The sequence below is a fragment of the Echiichthys vipera genome (assembly GCF_963691815.1).
Source record: "Echiichthys vipera genome assembly, chromosome: 10".
Classification (NCBI taxonomy): Eukaryota; Metazoa; Chordata; class Actinopteri; order Perciformes; family Trachinidae; genus Echiichthys; species Echiichthys vipera.
In genome coordinates this window covers 17933370-17954116 of record NC_139835.1, presented here as the reverse complement: position 1 = coordinate 17954116, position 20747 = coordinate 17933370, and the positions used below count along the sequence as shown (strand labels likewise).

General features: G+C 38.7%; 1 protein-coding gene across 1 annotated transcript; it reads right to left on the bottom strand.

Annotated features, from left to right (window-relative positions):
• Nucleotides 1-1966: 1966 nt before the first annotated feature.
• cers6 (ceramide synthase 6) lies at nt 1967-19875 on the bottom strand. The gene is made up of 11 exons (XM_083922037.1): nt 19638-19875; nt 18375-18480; nt 18137-18267; nt 12319-12376; nt 9389-9439; nt 9172-9264; nt 6422-6550; nt 6015-6121; nt 4553-4709; nt 4351-4374; nt 1967-2916 (listed from the first exon to the last, which is right to left on the bottom strand). Exons 1-11 carry the CDS (start codon nt 19805-19807, stop codon nt 2755-2757), a joined length of 1188 nt encoding a protein of 395 aa, XP_083778163.1. The 5' UTR covers nt 19808-19875; the 3' UTR covers nt 1967-2754.
• Nucleotides 19876-20747: the final 872 nt, after the last annotated feature.

The following is a 20747-nucleotide window of genomic DNA, read 5'->3' as shown; positions in this document are numbered from 1 at the left end:
CTTAAGATTGTGGCTGTTTGTTGACTTTGGACCTGGAACTTTGACCACCCTCCTCCCAAAGTCATTCATGCGGAAATCACCTGAGCTTTTGTCAGTGCCCTACAAAGGCAAATTCCAGAGAGAGGAAAAAAAAGAAAGAAAGAAAGAAATGAAAGCTCATGCAGGATGGCAGGTCAGTCTGCTGCAGATATAAATAAAGGAAAAGATATAAACACAAAACAAAGGCCAGTTCTTCTCTTATCTGTCACTTAGCATATCAATGAGGATCAAAACAAAACCTCCGTGACCAAATAGGAGTTGCCTTATTATTTCATGTTGAAAAGAAGTACGTGGGCGTCCTGGTAGCTTAATAGTTAAACCAGCAATAAGAATATTTTGCAGCAGCAAAAAAGTATAAACACAACGCTGACATTTAGTCACCTTTGGTGTTGATATTTTACTATTCACACAACCGGCGGACACAAAGCAACATTAGCAATCATCGTTGTGTTTCCACTTGATGAATGTAAGTTGAACATTCAATCTCTTTGTGTTATTCTCGGACTTAGGTGTTTTAAATAAACAGACAAACTGATCAAGTCAGTAGAACACCAGTAACTCATGTGCTCTGCGACGTGAGATTACTTTTTATCAATGTCTGTGGCTTTGATAAGAGCATAGATAATGCCTTCAGTTCCCCCGTAAACTTAAAGACCCCACATTAAAATCCTTAAAAAGGAATCTACTCCTACTCCTTAAAATTTCCAGAATCTATGAATATGCAAGTTGTGTTAATCTCTAAAGTTTTCCTGCTAGACACAAGATGTCCGCTACTTCACTGCAAGCATATTCTCAGTGTATGTGCACTGGCAGCTTCAAGTTTCTGCCAATTGGACCAAAATTGACTTCTAACTAGTTGTGATGTAACAAAAAATGCTTGTAGTCCCACACTTTAAAATCTGATTTTCAATGAGCACACAGAAACTTTCCTTTTTCAGTAGATGAATATGAAAACAGTTTTCTCGTGTCAAACTCATGCACTCACTGCACTCGAACATCCAACTGTAGGAACAAGAAGAATGGTGCGGGACTTTAAACAGGGCTGTCTGACATCAAGGCATCAATTTACTGTGCAAGGCCCATGATATGGGATGCAACGTCACAAGCACAGAGGCACTGGACACCCTCTTTAGGGAGAACTAGTTCAAAAATATGGGTGTCATCAAGCTAGAAGCTTGTTTCATTGAGCTATGCATTAGTCCTCAGCAAAACCCACTGGAGTGGTGGAAGTCCAACAAAAACCGGTACAAAAAAACTGAGCGTTCTGTCAAAGCAGCATCTGCTGATGAGTGCTTTTCTCCACTGTGGGACTGATCATTCACAAAATATGAACGCAAATTTTGTAAAGAAACAACATTTTGAAGTTGTGGTTGTGAAGAAAAATAAATTCTTAAACTGTTGTGATTGAGAAAAAGTATTAAGTGTTGGGTAGGTTGTATTGATGTGCGTCATTATTCCTGCAGGAAGATGTGTTGTGTTATAGTAATACATTTAAAAAAACGAGTATTCAATTGGCCCTCAAGGAATTGTTGCGATCCCTCGATCTTGGAATTAACTACTCCTGCCCATACCTAGTTACTACTACACTGACTATGAATAAGTGCCTCATACAACTCTACTTAACTATCCCTTTATTCATTAAAATTAAATAAAATGTAATTTATTTATAATTTAGGCCAAAATGAATTTCTTCATAAAAATAAGAATTCACCGCCTAAATTTTTCTTTGCTGATTGCGCTTATTGAACAGGCCCACACGCTTTTTCAATCTTCATGTTTTTTGTTTTTTATTGTTAAACTCAAACAACTCATGTCTGCCTCCTGAAATGACAAACAGCCCTAAATGAAATGCTTACCAGTAATGTACCAGAATACTTGAGAAAATGCTTTAATAGGGAATACAGCATCTAGCCATATCTGATGCAAACACATAATACTGTCATTGACATCTCATATACAGTTTGAGTGGAGAATGTGTTATAAAATGTGAGAAAACTTCACACATTTTGGCACATCTTTGGGGGTGTAGCATTAAAAGTAAACCCAAGTCTTCAGCATTTTGCCAGTACTCGTCATGATGTGTGATGTGAAAAACAACTGTGTTGCTGTTCAAAATGATTTCATATTTGACACAGGCCTCAAAGTAACATAGATGTCCCACCATCTGCAAACATATTTATAAAAATAAATAACATAGAAAGACACAAACATAAGAAAAAACACCCCCCAGAATGCCAGACTACTGTATCTTAAAGTAGCATGCTTACACCATGAAGTGGAATGCTTTCATTCATTGGCTAAACAGAGAGTGGGTTGTACCAATAGGAGTGTTTTGATATTTCACTGAGTGCAGTTTGATGCAAATATATAGATGAAGAGAATAACATGTGCTAAGAAATTAGTGAGGAATCAAACTGATAACAAAACTGCATTCACATAAATCTATCAAGAACTTCCAGTACCATACAGGTGATGTTGTTAATGTCACACACACACACACACACACACACACACACACACACACACACACACACACACACACACACACACACACACACACACACACACACACACACACACACACACACACACACACACACACACACACACACACACACACACACACACACACACACACACACACACACACACACACACACACACACACACGGTGTCTGTAGCATAGCTCCAGTGTTGTGATATCAGCGTTATAAGTCAGTGTTCGTCGGGATATGGGGCCCCTGTTAGGTAGCCATTGGTCCCGTGATTTTTGTTGGTCCCGTTGGTGGTACTGCTGCTGTGGTTCTTGTGAACGGACGGGGTGCTGTCATCCTCATCAGAGCTGGACTCGATGTCGCTGCGGTCGTCTTTAGACACCTGCAGATATAAGGGGGATCGTTAGAGATAACATTTTTTCTCATTAAAATCTTTATCTGTCATTATCTGTGGCCGTCATGCGCGGCAGTAATACAAACAGGCTTTTGGGTGTACAAATGTGAGGTGTTTTGCCAATCAATGTTGGGAAAAAGGCTGCAAAAGCCATGCAATCTATTTACAAAGAGACCTCACAACAACATGCCATTATTTTGGCTAATGATTATTTTTATTATTGATTAATCTTGTGCGAATCAAAACCTCGCATTTGACAATGTGGGATCAGTGAATGTTTGTTGTTTTTGCATGATACATTATATATTTATTAACACAGAGTATATAATCAAACATGTCAAGTGTAGAACCATGTACATGAAGTATCATAAGATTTGCAAATAAATTGACAATTACAACAATACTAAAAAAAAGTTGTAACAAAGGGTAATGATGAGATTGAAGAGTCTGAAGCCATGCCAGCAGCTCTATGAGGCTTTGAGCTAAATGCTAACGCTAGTACGGCAGAATGGCAACGTTACCATGCTGATGATTAGAAGCTATAAGGTTGACCATGTTTACCATCCTAATTGCTAATTAGCATTAAACACAAAATACAGCTGAGGCTGATGAGAATTTCAATAGTGTAGCTGGAATTTGGTCATAAAGCAAAGTGTTAAAATAGATATTTTGGCTTGATGATGGCGCTTACCTAAAAATCTAAGGACCACCATAGAAATAACAATTCATTATGAAGGGGACATAAATGTCGGTACAAAATTGCGTGCCAATCCACCTGGTAGCATTATCATATCATGTCATATTCAAGATAATAATCTTGCACAGCACACATTTTTGTTATCCCACTGCAGATGTGTAGATGGATCCTAAATTCAGGTGAATTGATTTGCTTCATATTGTTTGTTAGATGACCCAGTGCTGCTGCTGGCCTCCAGCCTGCTGTGACCCCTGGTGCTGCGGTTTGCGCTAACTGAACTCAAGTTGGTACAGCCAGTCAGCCTAAGTTACTCAATTTCTGGCTCTTCAGAAACCTATGGGTGACGTCGTCTCGAAGATTACGTCCATATTTTATACAGTCTATGAGTGGCTCTAGATAAAAGGGCAGGAGATCACCAAAGTTTGGGGTAAATTCATGAATGTCTACAAAATGTCAGTGCAATAAATACAATAGTTGTTAGTATATCATATTATTATAATACAGTACTTCAGTATTGACCAAAGTGGTGGACTGACCGACAGACTGACATTGCCGTACCTGATGCCATGCCATAAACATAGAAATTCACGGATTAAGATAGGGTTGATTGACAATCAAGATCATGATGAATGCAAACAGGATTACATAGCTGCAAGAGATGTGAAATTAAACTAAGCACACAGTACACCACTTCGATTGAGATGTTCCCCTTTAGGGCTACTTACATGCAAAGGATTCCATTTTCCCACCTTGAAGGATGCAGATTAGCATAGAGAATAGAAAGAATCAGTCAAAAATGGCTATTGACAACACTACACAGTACCTATATATGTACTAGCAGCAAAACACCCTATTATGCAAGAACAGGTATAAACGGAAGGATTATGCAGAGGGGACTTGAAAGAGGAGCTGCGTGTAGTGACTCACCTTTCCTTTGGTGATGGCTCTGCACGCTGTCTTCACTATGAGGTACGACCAGAAGGAGTGAAGAAGCTGCAGCAGCATCAGAAGCAGGTTGAAGACCCACCAGGACGGATAGGGCCCTACAATCTCCCAACTCTCGAACAAGGTGGTATTTAAAATCCTTCCATAGAAACAGAAGGAGAGGGAGATGATTAACTTGACATGTTTCATTAGAAAAACACATCAAACTAAACAAAAGTCCTCTATCTTAGTGAGGGAATTAATGCGGAGTAGCAGGTAAAGCCAAACAGAAGCCAGTGAACAGAAACATGGTGGGCTCGGTTTCAGGTCTCTCATCTTGAGATAGAAATAAAATTGACTTAAATTATGTCTTTTTGGCACAAACAGACGTGTCTTTGCATTTTTATTTATAGTCCAATATACGTACAAGAAATCAATCTTAATGTCACTGAAATTGCATTGGAGGAGAAAAAGCAGTGCTCCGGCTTCACATGACATGCCATCGAAACTTTAAGGATTCGTGTTAAATATATCCCTGAGACAATTCCTGCAAATGGCTGTCTGTGAATCATCCCCCAGATACTGGAGCCATGGCAACAGCTTTACAGTAATGGCAACTTTACTACTGGTGTGATGGAGGCTAACAAAAATGTAGTGTAGGATCATCATATATCAGACAATGAAAGGCAGAGAGCTTCGGGGTGTTGGCTAAACCGGTTTTAAAATCTGTCTAACTAACTCTAAAAACTTCTGCATTTCGGAAATGTTTTCCACAGAATAGCCCACAATATCAAATACAACAAACTTTAATCTAGATGCCTGAAATAGAATGTATGTGCGGATCAAGAACCAATGGTGTAACAAACAAAAGCAGACAGCTCCCCAACTCAGAAACTCAATCATGTCTCCCTTTGCTCTGGAAAGATGAAAAAAATCACAGCAAGATAACTGCTGCACACACTTTCAAGGACTTTCATTGAATTGTGGTAACTTGGGAAAATATCATCAGAAAAGCCTATATCTCTATATCATATATAATTGGCTAAAACCACCAGAAAATGACAAAAGATTCTTCTGAGTAAAAAAAAAAAAAAAACCCTTTGACGTTTTAACAATCAGATGAAACTCTGGACAGTGATGCTGCTTTTTATTTGTTGATTTATTTGGCTTTCTTTGAGAGGTTAAAGCTGCTGTATCCATAGTAACTATTACTTAGCAACAAAATTCACAGATATGCGTGTGTGAAATAGAGACCATTGTGGAGAAGGTAGTAAAAAAGCACTGAGCTCTTCGTGGCCGTGCAATTTCAGGGATGGTCTGGCAAAATGTACAAAGCATCTCTGCTATACTGATTTTCAAATCTCTCACTGCCTGTATGGACTTCAATGTATTAAAATGACTAATGCTTCTGTCCATCTTTAGAAGGATGCTTACTATGGTAACAAAGAAAGAGAATAACACTTACCAGACAGGGTAAACTCCCAGCCTGGAACTTATGAAGAGAATTGCAAACATTGCAAACAGGAGGTTGCACAGTATCTGACATTTGGCATAGTTGGCCATCTTAGCAGCCTTGGTAGAAAAAAAAGAAGAAGCATTCATTCATCTGATCATGTAAACAACTGCTTGAAATATCTCTGACAATATAAGAATAAAAAACACTTTTCCAACAAAAAGTATATTCACCATACACTGTGCCTGTATCATACAGTCTGACATAATGTTCATAATATGAAGACTGTAGTTACATTTAGATAACGAGGGATAGCTGAGCATATAAACTCCAAACACTCCACCCACACAACTAATAATCTTCGCCTCCCTTTGCCAATCTGTCCATCCACAGCCTTTAATTCTCTCACCCATCCTCACCTCTATCAGCACGTCAGCTGCATCGTGGAGACACATGACGAGAGTTCCCACTCGTGCCATGTTGTTCACGTAGGAAAAGGTAATGAGGGAGATTGTTGCCACATGGTGCAAGAACATGATCAGGAAATCCTGGGGACACAGTTGCCAAGGAAATGTCACACAACTAGAGAAAGCACTGCCTCTTGCATATGACTAAGTTAATGTGGCACATACTGCACACGTGATAAGGTCAAAGGAACATGACTGATGTGTGCGCACAATGGATTTGTGTTTGCAGTAACCTTTTGTAATAATTCCCTATTTTAAAAAATGACGAGGCCCCTACTGACGACTGAATATGTGGAGCTATTGTGCAACACAATGGTGCCTATTTTCACAACTGGCCTCTGTTCATGAACTTTAAGTGTGCTTTGCCCGTGTTAATAACGGCACACGTGAAAGTTGTGTGGACTGACGTCTTTCTAAATAAAACTCTGTTTTGGAAAGCCGTTTTCTTCATGTGCCACTGTGATTACACAGCTCCTCGAAAGACAAAAAAAGTTATGACAAGACAATGATTCATCACCACTTAAACAAACAAACAAACATTGCAAGTACGCCCTCAGTGTTCAAGCACTCTTGAACAGTCTGTGCTGATGCAACTGTGTGGCTGTTTTGCGTGTTCATCTACTGAATGTGTTAGTTATGGTTTATATTGTGTCTAACTGCATTTCAGAATATGTTTGAAGAATTCTGGTCCTTTAAAGCATAATCCATTACAAGTAAAAGTGCTGCATTGAAGGTGACAAAAGTATGTTTTATCAACAAAATATATTTATCAAAAGTAAAAGTACAGAAAAATTCCCTGGGACTTTTATACTATTGTATATCATACCTTTAGATCCTTATTTATGTATTTTACAGTTGTAGTTGGTCCACGTAAAGCTACTTTTGAATGATTATATATACTGCAATTTCCCAGCTTGGGATTAATAAAGTATTTCTATTCTATAATCTATTCTGTCCTATACCATTGGGTAATTTAATCTCTAACACTGCATTATATGTTTTTGTATGTAAAATCTTAACGTTTTATGTAAGTAGTGACCACTTATGTCAAATAAATGTTTAAAAGGGGTAAAGAGTACAATATTTCACTCTGAATTGTAGTGGAATAGAAGTGTAAAGTGGCATGAAATGGAAATACTCAATTTAAGTATGCTACTTGCAGTAAAGGAAGAAATCTTTGTGAAGCTTAACGTGATCTAAAACAATTGCATTACTGTAGCTAAAATTGTGTAAGTGTAAATATGAGAGTTTAGCTTTGGTCCTGTCTTGGTATGAGCCATCAGGTTTGGGATAGCCTTAAATGGAGCTCCAGGTGACTACAGATGCAGACAGGTGGCATGGGGGAAGCATTCCTCTAGAAAATCTTAGGAAATGTCTCAGCCCAAAGCAACCAGAACCAGTATGAAAAAAGAGACAGCATGAGAGGCAGGGTGAGAAGGAAGAGTAATGATGCAAGGCACAGAATGAAAGCAAGGCCAGAGTGTGCGGGGAGAACATACTGGAATTGGCAGGGGATGCAGAGGACCTCCTCAGTGTAGTACTGTGCATGAAAAAACTGAAAGGAGAAACAAAAACAGACAACATGCCAACAGTCAACAAAGAGATGACAGAGTGAAGGCATACACAGCATGGCATCATGGAGGCTGCTGTGAGTGCAGTGAAGAGGGTGTTTTTGTGGAGAGGGTAGAGCTGGGGATGGACTGGAGACAGGGGTAAGATCATGGCTGGAAGACATGCAAATTGATACTTAATGAACCAAAAGTGTAGCAATTTTCACAACAAAAAAAGGAGAAAAAAGGGTTGAAGAATGTTTGGACAAGCTGATCTCAGTTTCTACAAACACAAGTGGCTTTTCAACCTTCAAATGTGCATAATGTGTATACAGTATGAAAATATATTCTAGTATAATTACCCCCGCCAGGGAGGATATGTTTTCGTTGCGATTTGTCTATTTGTTTGTCCGTCTATCTTCCAATAGAATTACGGAAAAACTACGGCCCAGTTTTCATGAAACTGGAATATGTGATATGATATGTGTGTTGATTGTGGATTGTTTTTCAGGATTAAGTACGAATGGGTTATACAACTAGGCTGTTTTCTTATTGCTATACCTACAAGGCTGAATTCTTATCAATATAATTATTCATATAAATAACAGACTAAACTTAAAATATGTCATTACGTGAAGACAAATAATTTCAGTTGATCTATTTTTCAAACCTCTGTCATATATCTGAGTATTATGAGACCATCAACGGATTATAATAGTCCAATAATTTGCTGATCTTATTACACAAAAGCTTTCGCAAAGCTTTTTCGAACAAAAACAAAATCTACGTCAATAGTTGGGCCAAAAGCTTGAGAAAAGTTTGACAGTGACTCCAGTTTCTGAATGTTTGAAAAAGTCTTAATCCTTTTTCGCCCTTAAAGTATTTTGCTATTTCACACATCAGTGAGAATACACTGAGGCAGAAAGCAAATGCTGACAAGCAAATTATGGCAGAAAGAAAAGAGATGCAAAGTATTGCAAATATGTATTTTCTGTGGCAGAACTGCTTACAAAGGCACAAACAGAAAAGAAATGTCAGTTTTTACCCCAAAATAGAGAGAAGCGTTTTGACTTATAGTAAATCTTTTAATACATTTAATGATCAATGTTATTTGAGATGCATGTGATGTACGTCTTGGTGGTACATTCTTACCTTCCTCCTGATGTCTGTGAATTGGGAAAAAAGTAAGGACAAGTAGAAAGACAGCTCCAGTATATAGTAATAATGGATGTCCACAGTCAGTGGCTGCATAAACACAAAAGGAAACAAGGTTAAAATAAATATTTGAGAAGTAAGTAAGTAGTTTGTTAATGCAAGTCATCTTGTTGTATCATGATTACTGAGGAAGGGTTCATTCAAATACTTTTACCTGGTAAGGGTAGTTATACCAGCACTCTTTAGTGTTCCAAAGCCATGCAGTCTGCAGAAAATGAAGAGTAGCTTAAAATCAATTTAAAATGTAAAAATATCATAAAACTATGATTGCATAACTCGGTTAAGACAGCACTGTAATAAAACTGTGAAATATACTTTGTTCAATCCCTGAAAAAGTATTGTATGCATTTGAATAAAAAAAGAGCAGCCTCCGTTATCTACACTATAAATGCAGCCTTATGCTGTTCCAACAGTTGGAGTTCAATTCAATATGTCATTTGAGCTCTAAGACATGCATCATCAATGTGAACACTGAAATAATGATTCATTCTCTTGTTGGATTCTGAACGATATTCAAAGTGGTTTCTTAAATACTGAATGACTACGATATTTTGTAACAATGCATATACAGTACTTTGACATAAATCCCCAGCTGCAGTCCTGAGTAATGAAATAATGGCACCGAGACCAGCGAAATGGTAACTGTGATACATAAGAAAGTGTTACAAGCCAACAGTGACCCATCACTGAGACTGAGTTTACGTCTCATGCGCTCCTCTCCAGACATGCTCTATTAATAAATCCCACAGCGGCTGGAGCCTGCAGCAGGGATTGCCAGGGAATGAACTATTTTCACAAAGTGCCTCGTCATGCAACTTGTGTCTTTGAGAGATTTGTCCTACTCTGCTATCCCAACTATTGCTCTGTGGATTTTATAGATTTATGCATTTTCATGAATATATGAATTATATATATATAAATCTATCTCAGCCACATATTTCAGTAATATTTACCTGCCACACTGGACAAAATGACCACAATTTCTAAACTCTCACGAGTGTGGTTTAAACTTGCTAAACAGGGAGAATTGTTTTCACCATGGGTACTTGAATCGTCTAATTTCCTACACCCCATGAACTACGCACGGTAGTCAGACGCACGGTATCATTATCGCTTTTCCCGATATTGGCGCAGCAATTGAAAGGTAAAAGAGGTGATATGAAAGTAAAACGTTCAATATAAAACACGGTGGGTCTGCATTATGTGTAAGAAAGTTTAACATGTAGCCGCTGAAGCTAATGTTCTTGCAAGCCCACACCATTTTACCTTAAACTAACCTCAGTCTCAAAAGGTTTTAGCCTAAGAAACGTTAGCTTACGTCAGCAGTTGCAGTTGGTTCGTTGGTATCATAGCAACAGAAAAAAACGTTAAAATGTGAAAGTCGCACAGTCATTGTGCCCGGTTTTGATAGTTGTTTAAGTGTATAGTTATATATGAAGCACATTTAAATCAACGTCAAATGTAACGTTACAGCATGCTAACACCAAAATGTTTGATAATCTTTCCAACGTTTATATATATATATATATATATATATATATATATATATATATATATATATATATATGTATATATATATATATATATATATATAGGCATATGTGCGTGTGTGTGTGTTAATATTTATGTATATCAAAATGTCTGAAAATATACATGAACATAAATGCAATGTATTATTAGTAAAGATAAATTTGTGAAAAAAAATCAAAAAGAAATGTACATGACTTTGATGATAGGCTTACTGGCTTAAAGGCAAGGTAGCCACTAAGGTAGCCATGCACAGATACCATTGAGCTGAAGGATTTACTGTGCCTTCCAAATGTATGTTTAACATTAAAACATGATACATAAATATCTGAATATGTTAATAACGATCATTTTAATGTCTTAGTATTGTATGCACCATGAAAAATCCGTGTGTATAGGCTTGAGGCCACCCTAGCTGTGTTCAGACAGGACGCGATGGACGCAACGTGATTACATACAGAGTCAATGTACGGATGCGATTACAAGACGGGCGGCCCATTACTCGTGTAACACGCGACACAACATCGTGTCCAAGAAAATATTGAACCTTTCAACCGATTCGCATGACGCGTCAGCCAATCAGCGTTGAGATTGTGGTAAGCGCCATCGTAAAGTCTTCTGTGATAACATCCAGGGTTTCACCAAAGCCGCCATTTGGAAGTAAAGCCTATCTCCAGTCTGATCTACAAGGAGACCTGCGGTGTGGTGAGGCAGGGCAGCACCCTGTATGGCTTCGGAGGTTAAATACGTGGCGGCGATATGTCACTACAACTCTTTTAAGAGCCACACACTTGATCTGAGAGCTAATTTCTGGATTATTCAGGTCCCTGGTTAGCACGAGTATAACTTACCATTTGGCACAAGAGCATAGCTGCAGGCTGAGCTGCCTCATCTGCCTCGTTTGGCTTTCCAACGCTCCAAACATGCAAATGGAGCGATGATAAAGCTGTGCGTTAAACGCGTTTCTTGCGATTTAATCGCGTCTGGTGTGTGCGCAGCTTTAGGGACAATTTAATATGCAATCATAGACTGTACAAAAAAATGGACGTAGCCTCTCTGCCGAGGCCCGTTTTCTCAACTTGATCCAATCGTAATCGCCTCTGGGAACTGCCATCTTGTCAGACTTTGAAACCCCCTCACTTCCTCTCATACCCATAAAAGGGCATTGATGTGATGTTTGGGCGAGGGAGATATGTCCATCTGGCTGACTTTTACTGAATTAGCAACATTAGCACTACCGCCCAGGAGCTAGGCCAACAGGACATGTTACTAGATAAACGAGAGGGGGAGCCAATGTTGAGACAAATCATCATTGAGTCCAACATACTTGAGCATTGGTAATGTTTTTATTTGTCAGCTGCTTCCCATTTCCATCAATTTTACATCCCAGTCTCATGACTAGGCAATAACCCTAACAAGACCACAAGATTTCCATGCTAGCCATGTAGCCTACTTCCAACTGTGCTGTAGAAAATGGATTCAAACCTCAGTGACTCACATTAACTTTAACAGTCATAACAGCGTGCAGATGCTCATTTGTCTGTAGGGAAAACTTACCTTTTTTAGGAAACGCACTCCATATGTAAATATGTAAAGATAGAATGTAAATTTCCACCTGAAAAAAAGAAAAAGAGTTTAATGAATATAAAGCTTAAAATACTTAACATTTGACTTGTTTACACTTTGGTTAGACAACAAACCTTTCATTACTTTTGCAATATAAACTTTTTATTTTGGGGCATAACAGTAACATAACAGTGTTTTTTTAGTAGGCCGTGGGGTAAATGTGGAGGACCCCTATCTTGAAGTTGTGTGAAAGACTGTAGCCCATATCTGTGCAGTGTGTTTTCAATTTTTTCTCACCTTTTTATATAGTATAGTCTATTCTATACATTTGGATTAGTTGAAGAGAATAATGCAGCTACATCACATCCTGAAGTCAAACAATTTAAATACAAACATTACCAGAGGATGTTATGAATACAACTTGTTCTATATACAACTTGCAGTTCTGTACCTAGGTGCAGGACACCGTGGCACACTATGTGGTTGTTATACCTTTAATCAGAAATTTGCAGGGGTGTGAGGTCCTCTTACAGTCTGGAATGAATCACTGAAAATGGGACATCACTGACTTCACATTGGTGAGATCCGTGGGCAAAGACAAGACACTCACACTGTCCCTGCCCATCTTGCTGTGTGCTTTATATAACCCTGCACATGTTTTACAGTAACCACGATAACACAGTGGTAGGGACAGAAGTCTGTTCAGGTCTGAGTTTACAGAACAAAAGAAACTGCTTCCGCTGACAATTCAGTGATCAAGGCCTTGCTGAGCAGGGAGATGTGCATATACCCAACCTATAACAGTCAGCTGGGAGGAAGGATTTAAGACTGGCCAACTAGCAAGTGCCCCTACCCCACAACTCTGGAAATGGCATCAGGTGGAACCACATGTTTCTACAGGTAACAAAAACTAATTTGTCTTTAGGGGTTGAATGAGAGAGCCCCTGTTGTCCATAGGAGTATAAAAAACTGAATATATATACACTTAAGAAGCTCAAAATGGTCCGCTTTAATAGTTTCACTGAATTTAATAGTTGACTAGTTGCAACTCTACAGTGCAATAGCTTTATGAAGTAAAATATAAAGGAAATGGAACCAAACAAAGCTTGATTTATGTGATGGAAGAAGACATTGTCTGATTTATTTCATTTATTTAACCAGGAAAAAAGACTCATTGAGAAGACTCACATGGCTTTCACATAAGCTGCCATGTGAGATAAGGTTTTGCATACTCTAAAGGTTGTGCCGTGTGGTTGTTCCAGCGAACCTAAAATCAAACGCATTGTGACATCCACAGCCTTGAAACACAATATGACATGAGCACTCAGAAACAGAATGGGATACATCACCTTCTTATTTCAGGCACACAGATCCAACAGAGCAACAATCCTTTTATTTGGATGTTTGTTCAAGGTATTCAGTTGGAACTCTTTAATGAATGCTAGGTAAATTATTGGCATATTAACACAAGGCCTGTGGAAGCCGTCATTAACTGCTTTTTGTGCTCAATCAACAGTATTGCAAAACCAAATTAACTGGACAAGTCTACCTGGCACCAAGGAAGGACTGTTGCATGGCAACTGGTTTATCAAGCCTGTAAGAGTCTTTTTCAAGTGCTGAATCGCTGCTATATTGTACAATCACAATAACTCACAACTGCTTCCCATTAATAGTCTTTTTCAAGCACAGATGTTTTTTTGTCATTTTCTTTTTCAGATACAGATTGGATGTGGGGAAACTAAAATGTTATGAATTTAATTATCCTAGAGCTGCGTTTTATTATCTGCACATGGTGTAGCAGAAACTAACCGATTACACTTTTCAAGCCATTAGTGCTGAGGTAGTTACTGTGGTTAACATAATTACCTTTATGTGTTATGATGAACTTGCCCTGTAAATGAAGCTGTAGTTTATATGACACTAATCTCTATAAACAGATGAAAGATGTAGAATCTGTAGGCAACAGGACAAGATTTAGGTAGCGAAAGCGGTCTGGTTTCCATTTGTAGTCCCAGTAGTATTTACCAATCATGTTTGAGCATGCTTTTATTGCATGCAGGTAAACACAGTACAAACAGGCAGAACACATTGTTATCTGATGACGTTTTTTCAATAGCTTTTTGTTATAATTTATATGCCTTCATATGCATCTATCTGTTTGTAGAGATACTGTCTCTCAACTATAACTCCATTTTCATATCTCATGTTGATAATCAGACCATAAACAATGTCTGTCACTTGAAAGAGCAAGTCTTAGCCTGGATATCCACTGGCTTCACCAGAAAGCCTGAAATATTGGCCATTGCCCCCAGACGCTAAATTGTCATCAGACACATGATGATATGATTTCTGGCTCCACCTTTTAGTGTCGGATCAGTGTGGTTTCTTAACAGAAGGGTAACGAAAGCAAGGGACAGAATGAAATGGTTCTATTGGTACAATCCACAACTTTTGACAATGGAAATTAAAAAGCTATAGTTCTCATGTGTACTGAATTGAATTGAGTCAGACTGCTTGGTGCACACAAGGCTTATGAGTGGGCTTATGTAATGTGTTATGGTACATAACACCATCCTTTCATAATAGCTTGATTATACAGTAAATTAATGAATCATTTATGATATCCAGGGCAACTGTGGTATTCGAACTGCGACAGATCCACCGATTGCTATTAAATCAATTGTACTTGTTTGGACGATGCATCACCTGAGGAAAGGAAAAAATGTATGCTGGGTAAGTTTGATTGGATCAAAAACTCAGTAATGATGCTGGCTTTATTCTGGGTAAAGCACCTAACTCTGGAATAAAATAATAAAAAGCAGGCTGTGCTGGCTCATTTAATTAAACATTGTCACTTCTCCGGGTGGGTAGTCTGAGCACCAGCCACCTGCAACTGCTTGCATTCGGATGGTTCACCATAACAATTAGTCATGAAGCTCAAGCTTTAATTATAATTCAGTTGTGCAAAACCTGTGATATATTCCCTCTATGTTGTTAAATCAGCAGTAACACCTTTTTTACTTTCCCTTCCACCTCTGTGTATTTGTCTTATTTGCTTTGATTATAGGATTGATTTCAAATTGACCAAATGAAAAAACTTAATAATAATTAAAAGGAAGTTATTTTAATGTGGTGGTAGAAGACTGCAACTTATTTCAGTTAAAACACAGGTGTGGCTGTCCTCTCTGTGAATGGCTCATCTCTCAGCTGTCCTATAAGCATCTGCTGAGCACAAACATGCTTATTAGTTATCCAAGAAACAGCCAAGGATATATTGAGATATAGACTACTGTGTTAATTAGCTTGTGTGGTGCTATTAAATGTGTTTTATTACCTTTGGGCAGAGCCAGGCTAGCTGTCCCCCTGTTTCTAGTCCCTGTGCTAGCTTGATATTTAAATATATATCTAAAAATATATGAAGGTGGTCGTCATTCTTTTTAATCCAACATTTCTTCCCTTTCAAGAAGAATACCAAGAAAGGGAATACATGTCAAACTGTTCCATAAAACATACATTATACAAGGTTGTAATATACTGTATATTTGCAAAAGGAAGTATGACTTTTACCCTATAAAAAATATTAGAGTATAGATAGTATAGTACAGTAACTGTATTTAGTAATATTAAATCTCGTAACAGAAATACACTGTATCTATATCTTAAAGAGAATAGTTGCATTATGATGAATTCTTTTTTTTTCTCAGTAAAAGAAGAGAAGAGGAAGGATGAAGATGAGATCAGACAAGGGGGAGAACTGAGGAGGTACTCTGGTAAAACTACACTTAACAGCCCCCCCCCCCCCCCCCCCGCATCTTTAGTCTCATATTGAGGCTTTAAACCTAATTAATTTCACTTAACAAATTTTAATTAATTAATTCTGCTTCCAATAAAAGGTTATTGTAGTGTAGTGTAGGGGTTTCTTGCGGGAAAAAAAATCTATATTTAAACTTGTAGGAAAGTTTTTTTTCTGTATATCTTGAAGGAAGAGAGACACAAACTATGCAGTGTCTTCATTATTTCCAGACCAAATGTGTCTGCTACATACTCTCTGTTTGCATAATGAAAAGAATAGACAACACATCAGCCGTCCTGACTACAGAGAGACAAAGAATGCTATCAGTCTGCGACAGCTGTGCATGAGGGGCTAATTAGAGTACAATCACTGCTGGACGGGCTGAAGCAAGTCCTGTGTGGAGAATTGCACTGTAAGCAACTGAGACAGACAACCTGGCCAAACTATTGCAAAGTCCCATGTCGTATGCAATCACTTATGCTGCATGCAGATAACAACTTCGGTACAGTTGTTGCTTTAACAGAATAAATGACAGCTAAGCATGCTCAACCTTACACATATTACAGAGGACAAACCCAGTGAAAGCAGGTTTACAGATTCCTCTGTGAGTTTGTAACAGGAGTCCAATGGTTTTATCAGCCAACAGTGTTCTCCTGACTGAACAGCAGCCCCAGGCAGATCAGAGGATGTGAGGCTCCCTGTGTCTCAAACTGCCAAATTGCCTCTACTGGTGTCAGACATGACTCTGCTCTGACAGCCACGCTCGCTTGTTGGCCTTTAACATCACACAGCTAAGTTACTACAATTTCCCTGTTGGCAAATGTTCTACTGCAGATTAGCCAGTTCTCCGTTACAGCCTGAACGGGTTTGTTGGTTCACACTGGGACACATTTGACGATTATCCCACCAGCATTCATGTTGCAATCTTTATAAGCTATAGTAAGACAAAGTAACAGGTTCACCAAAACTGAAGTACCATCATATAGGCTGTTAATGAACCATATCACCATTTAAGCTTCTGTTTGTCCATCGGGCGGAAGCACTTAACAAATGAATTGATTAGTCAATCAACAGAAAATGAATTGGCCACCTTGACAATAACCTCTGCCAAGGAGATTTTTCTCCAGGTTGTTTGTCTGTTTGTTATTTTGTTTGTCAGTAGTATTACAACAACTACATTTTGGAGCGGATCCAAATTCCATGGTGGATAAACAAGTTATTTTTCACTTCCATTACCACTGTAAGATAGGACATTTGTGCTGCATTCATGTGGTGTTGCAATAATCGGAAGAATGAGTTTCAGACTGGGAAAATTGACACTACGTTTACATTGTGAGATGCGGGAGGTCTGCACTCTGAGTTCCCTTCTAGTTAATCCATTATTTCAGCCATTTTTCAAGCAAAATGCCAAACATTCAACAGTGCCAGTTTCTCAGATGTGAGGACTTGATGTTTTTATCTGTTTTTTACAACACTGTAAACTGAACATCCTTGAACTGTGGACAGTTGGTCAGACCAAAACAAGCAACATGAAGACTTTGCTCTGGGATGTTAGGAATTATAATGGGCATTTTTAGACTTTTTTTAGTCATTTGGTAGAATAATCAATCAAGATGCATTCATAGTTTTATATTAGTTACAGCCATTGAAATCACCTTTACATTTCTACCACCATTAAGTAAAACGTGTTCTTGTGAATGTCAGCTTCTAAGCAGCTGCAGAGTTTCCCTTAATTTCCATATAATATGAAAATGAACTTGCAGAAACAGGAAACTTGCTCTTATAAAGCTATCATTTACAGTCAACATGATGGCAGTAATATCTTTCACAGGTGTGTCACCGTATAACCAACCAACAATAAAGTTATAATAATACACATGACAACAATAAAGCAGATATGCTCCTAACAAAATCAGGCAAATTAAAGGTCTGTGCAAGTTCATTTCCACAAACGTGGAAGTTATATCATGCAGCCCAGTTCGGGTATGTTGTGATGTCAAAGCTGATTTGCCTTACATGCTTTCACAGAATCGGGCCAGAGTGCTGGGCTTCTCCTGGTTTCGGCGTTGTCTGAACCAGCGCTGAATGGTCCGCACATCCCAGTCAAGCTGCTTTGACAGGCCCTCCAACCTCTTCTCATCTGGGTGCTGACAAGAAATCATAAAAACTCCATATATTAAATGTAGTTTTCATTGAGGCACAAATGCTATGATTTGAAACATTTTTAAAAAAATGAGGAGAACACATGGACCACCTTGGTTATAGCAGTGAAAACCTTCTCCAGGATAGCGTTGGGTTGGGCTTTTTGTGGCCCATTGGCTTGGATCTTCAGGCCCATGGCACATGGTCTTGCAATAAACCTGCAATTAAAATATCACAACACCCTTAGTGATCAACACAGAGACAGTATATTTGAGGTACACTAAATGTGAATTGTTTATATTTAGGGATGGGGACACAATGCAGGAAGCATGTGTACATCCATAAATTCTTCTCGGGTGCTGGGTAACAGTTATTTGTAACTGCACATGTGCATCTTTCTTGCTTTACCAGTCATTTTTTTAAATGTACACAAGTCTTCCACAGGTCATCTTCAGGGAGACCATTCTGGGTTGAAAGGTTGGCATTTCTATGTAGATTAATAGAAGGACGGAAATGACACAGCAGTGTGAAGATATTTTTTTTTGTCCTTTTGACAAAAAGCGTTTGGCATTATGAACCACTTTATAAATTGTGTGCAAATTCCTGACTACATTTGGTAAAACACTAAAATATTTTTTTCTGGAAAGCAGTGATGTGTTGATAGGCTAATAGTTCATCAATATATCAAGTTAACTATGTAAATAAACAATATACAATGAATAAATGCATTGTATATGCAGTATCTCATGGATTGAACACATTTAAGTCATACATTAGAGCTGTTGCCTTCTCAGTTTCAGATGATCTTGACTTTATTAATTAATATACTGTATTTTCATGGATAAATACTGAACATGAGGGAAGTGGAGACATTTAAGGCCTCACTCACTAGTCCATAAAGAGACTTCTGACCCACATATGCATGAAAAGCATTGCTGTGACTATCATGCTTATGTGCTTTACTGTATATTGATGATTGTACACAATAGTCACAGATGATGCAACACAACTGGAGCAGTAGACTTATCCTACCCGGGATGACAAAAGGAGCCTCTGTCCAGCATGATGCTTTGTTGAAATCTAGGTTTGAGCTGAGAGGACAGTAACTGGATTTGGGCAGGTATGGCAACTTGGCTGCACTGTGTGATCTCTGACAGATGCATCAAATGCAGACAGCGAGTAATGCTGCAGGCCTGCAGAAAGAAGGATGATCAACCGTGGCGATTTGAGGGCTAACCCGATAAAATACCATTGTTTAGACAACAGACTGACAAACATGGGCAGCGGGGTGTGCTGCATCATTCACCGGAGCGTTTCATCGACACAGCAAACCGTATTAACAGCCACCTGGATTATCGCATGTGCTTCGACCCACCTTTCGAAAACCAGCCGTATCATAAAGATGCAGAATGCTAAAGGACACGCCAGATAGAGATCCTCGGCTTGCGGGAACGTTGCTTCATCTGTGTTTTTTAAGTCAGCCCAGGTTACATTATGGGGGAGCCAGAACCTCTCGTTCCAAAACCACGCCAAAATACCGGCCATCTCCCTGCAGCAGAAACCGTGACCCGGGTTGGCAAGAGAAATCGATGTCCAGCTGTATCCCGGAGGTCTCTCACTGGCGAACTGACCGTGCAGACTCGGCTGATGAGGAGATATCCGTGCGAGATCGCAGCCCGTCCGCTTCCCCTCAGCTATTCCAGTGTAGGGAAGTAGACAGCTCCTCAGGAAGTGATTGGTGCGTTGAAATGTCATGCAACACAGTCGTTATGCCGACGACGCAATCAAGGCACTTTTTGTCAACCAAACAGTGTGTAGGTAGGTTTCCTCATGGACTCTCTACAGAAGACTGAATTGTTTTGTTTATTTCACCAGTGGTTTTACACAACTCTTGCCTCCCTATAAACCTGTCCACCAGGTGAGGTACCACCTGTAATGTGTTATTATCGCCAAAAATATAACTGATCGTTAATCATGGTTTTTAGTAAAACTGAAATTTCAGCAAAATGTATATTTATTTAATAGCAACCATTGAGCGACGGGCTCCAAGACTACATCATGTTGGTAAACCACGCCATCTAATGGCAGTTCTGATGAAGCTGACCTCAGGGATGTGAAATGGTGTTCTTGTTTCTTTTAAATGGAAGAAAAACAAAGCTTCTCTCTTGGTAGGCCTATAGCTTGGGCACCTATAAACTATGTTTGGAAATATTAATATATTGAGGATAGTTTTCGGTGCTCTTGGGCTATAGGCATATTACATTTTACAGAGAGGCCTAGTATCGTGTCCAACCATTGATATCAGTGGAATATTCACACATTAATCTATTGACGACTTGTTTAAGCTCAAACAACATTCTTATGTATGTTTAATTCTTCAATGATGATCCTCAGTCATTTGTACACTACTAGACAATATAAAGATGTGATGGTGCCATCTACTGGCCAGTGTTAGCGACGTCACTTGCAGTTTTGACTACATGTG

Excerpts from the sequence above, each read along its gene's own strand:
- cers6 (XM_083922037.1), bottom strand. The coding sequence starts at position 19,807 with ATGGCCGGTATTTTGGCGTGGTTTTGGAACGAGAGGTTCTGGCTCCCC. Across the intron at positions 6,551-9,171 it reads TCACAGACATCAGGAGGAAG|GATTTCCTGATCATGTTCTT; the intron begins GTAAGAATGTAC and ends CTGTGTCCCCAG. Across the intron at positions 4,375-4,552 it reads GAGCCATCACCAAAGGAAAG|GTGGGAAAATGGAATCCTTT; the intron begins GTGAGTCACTAC and ends GCATCCTTCAAG.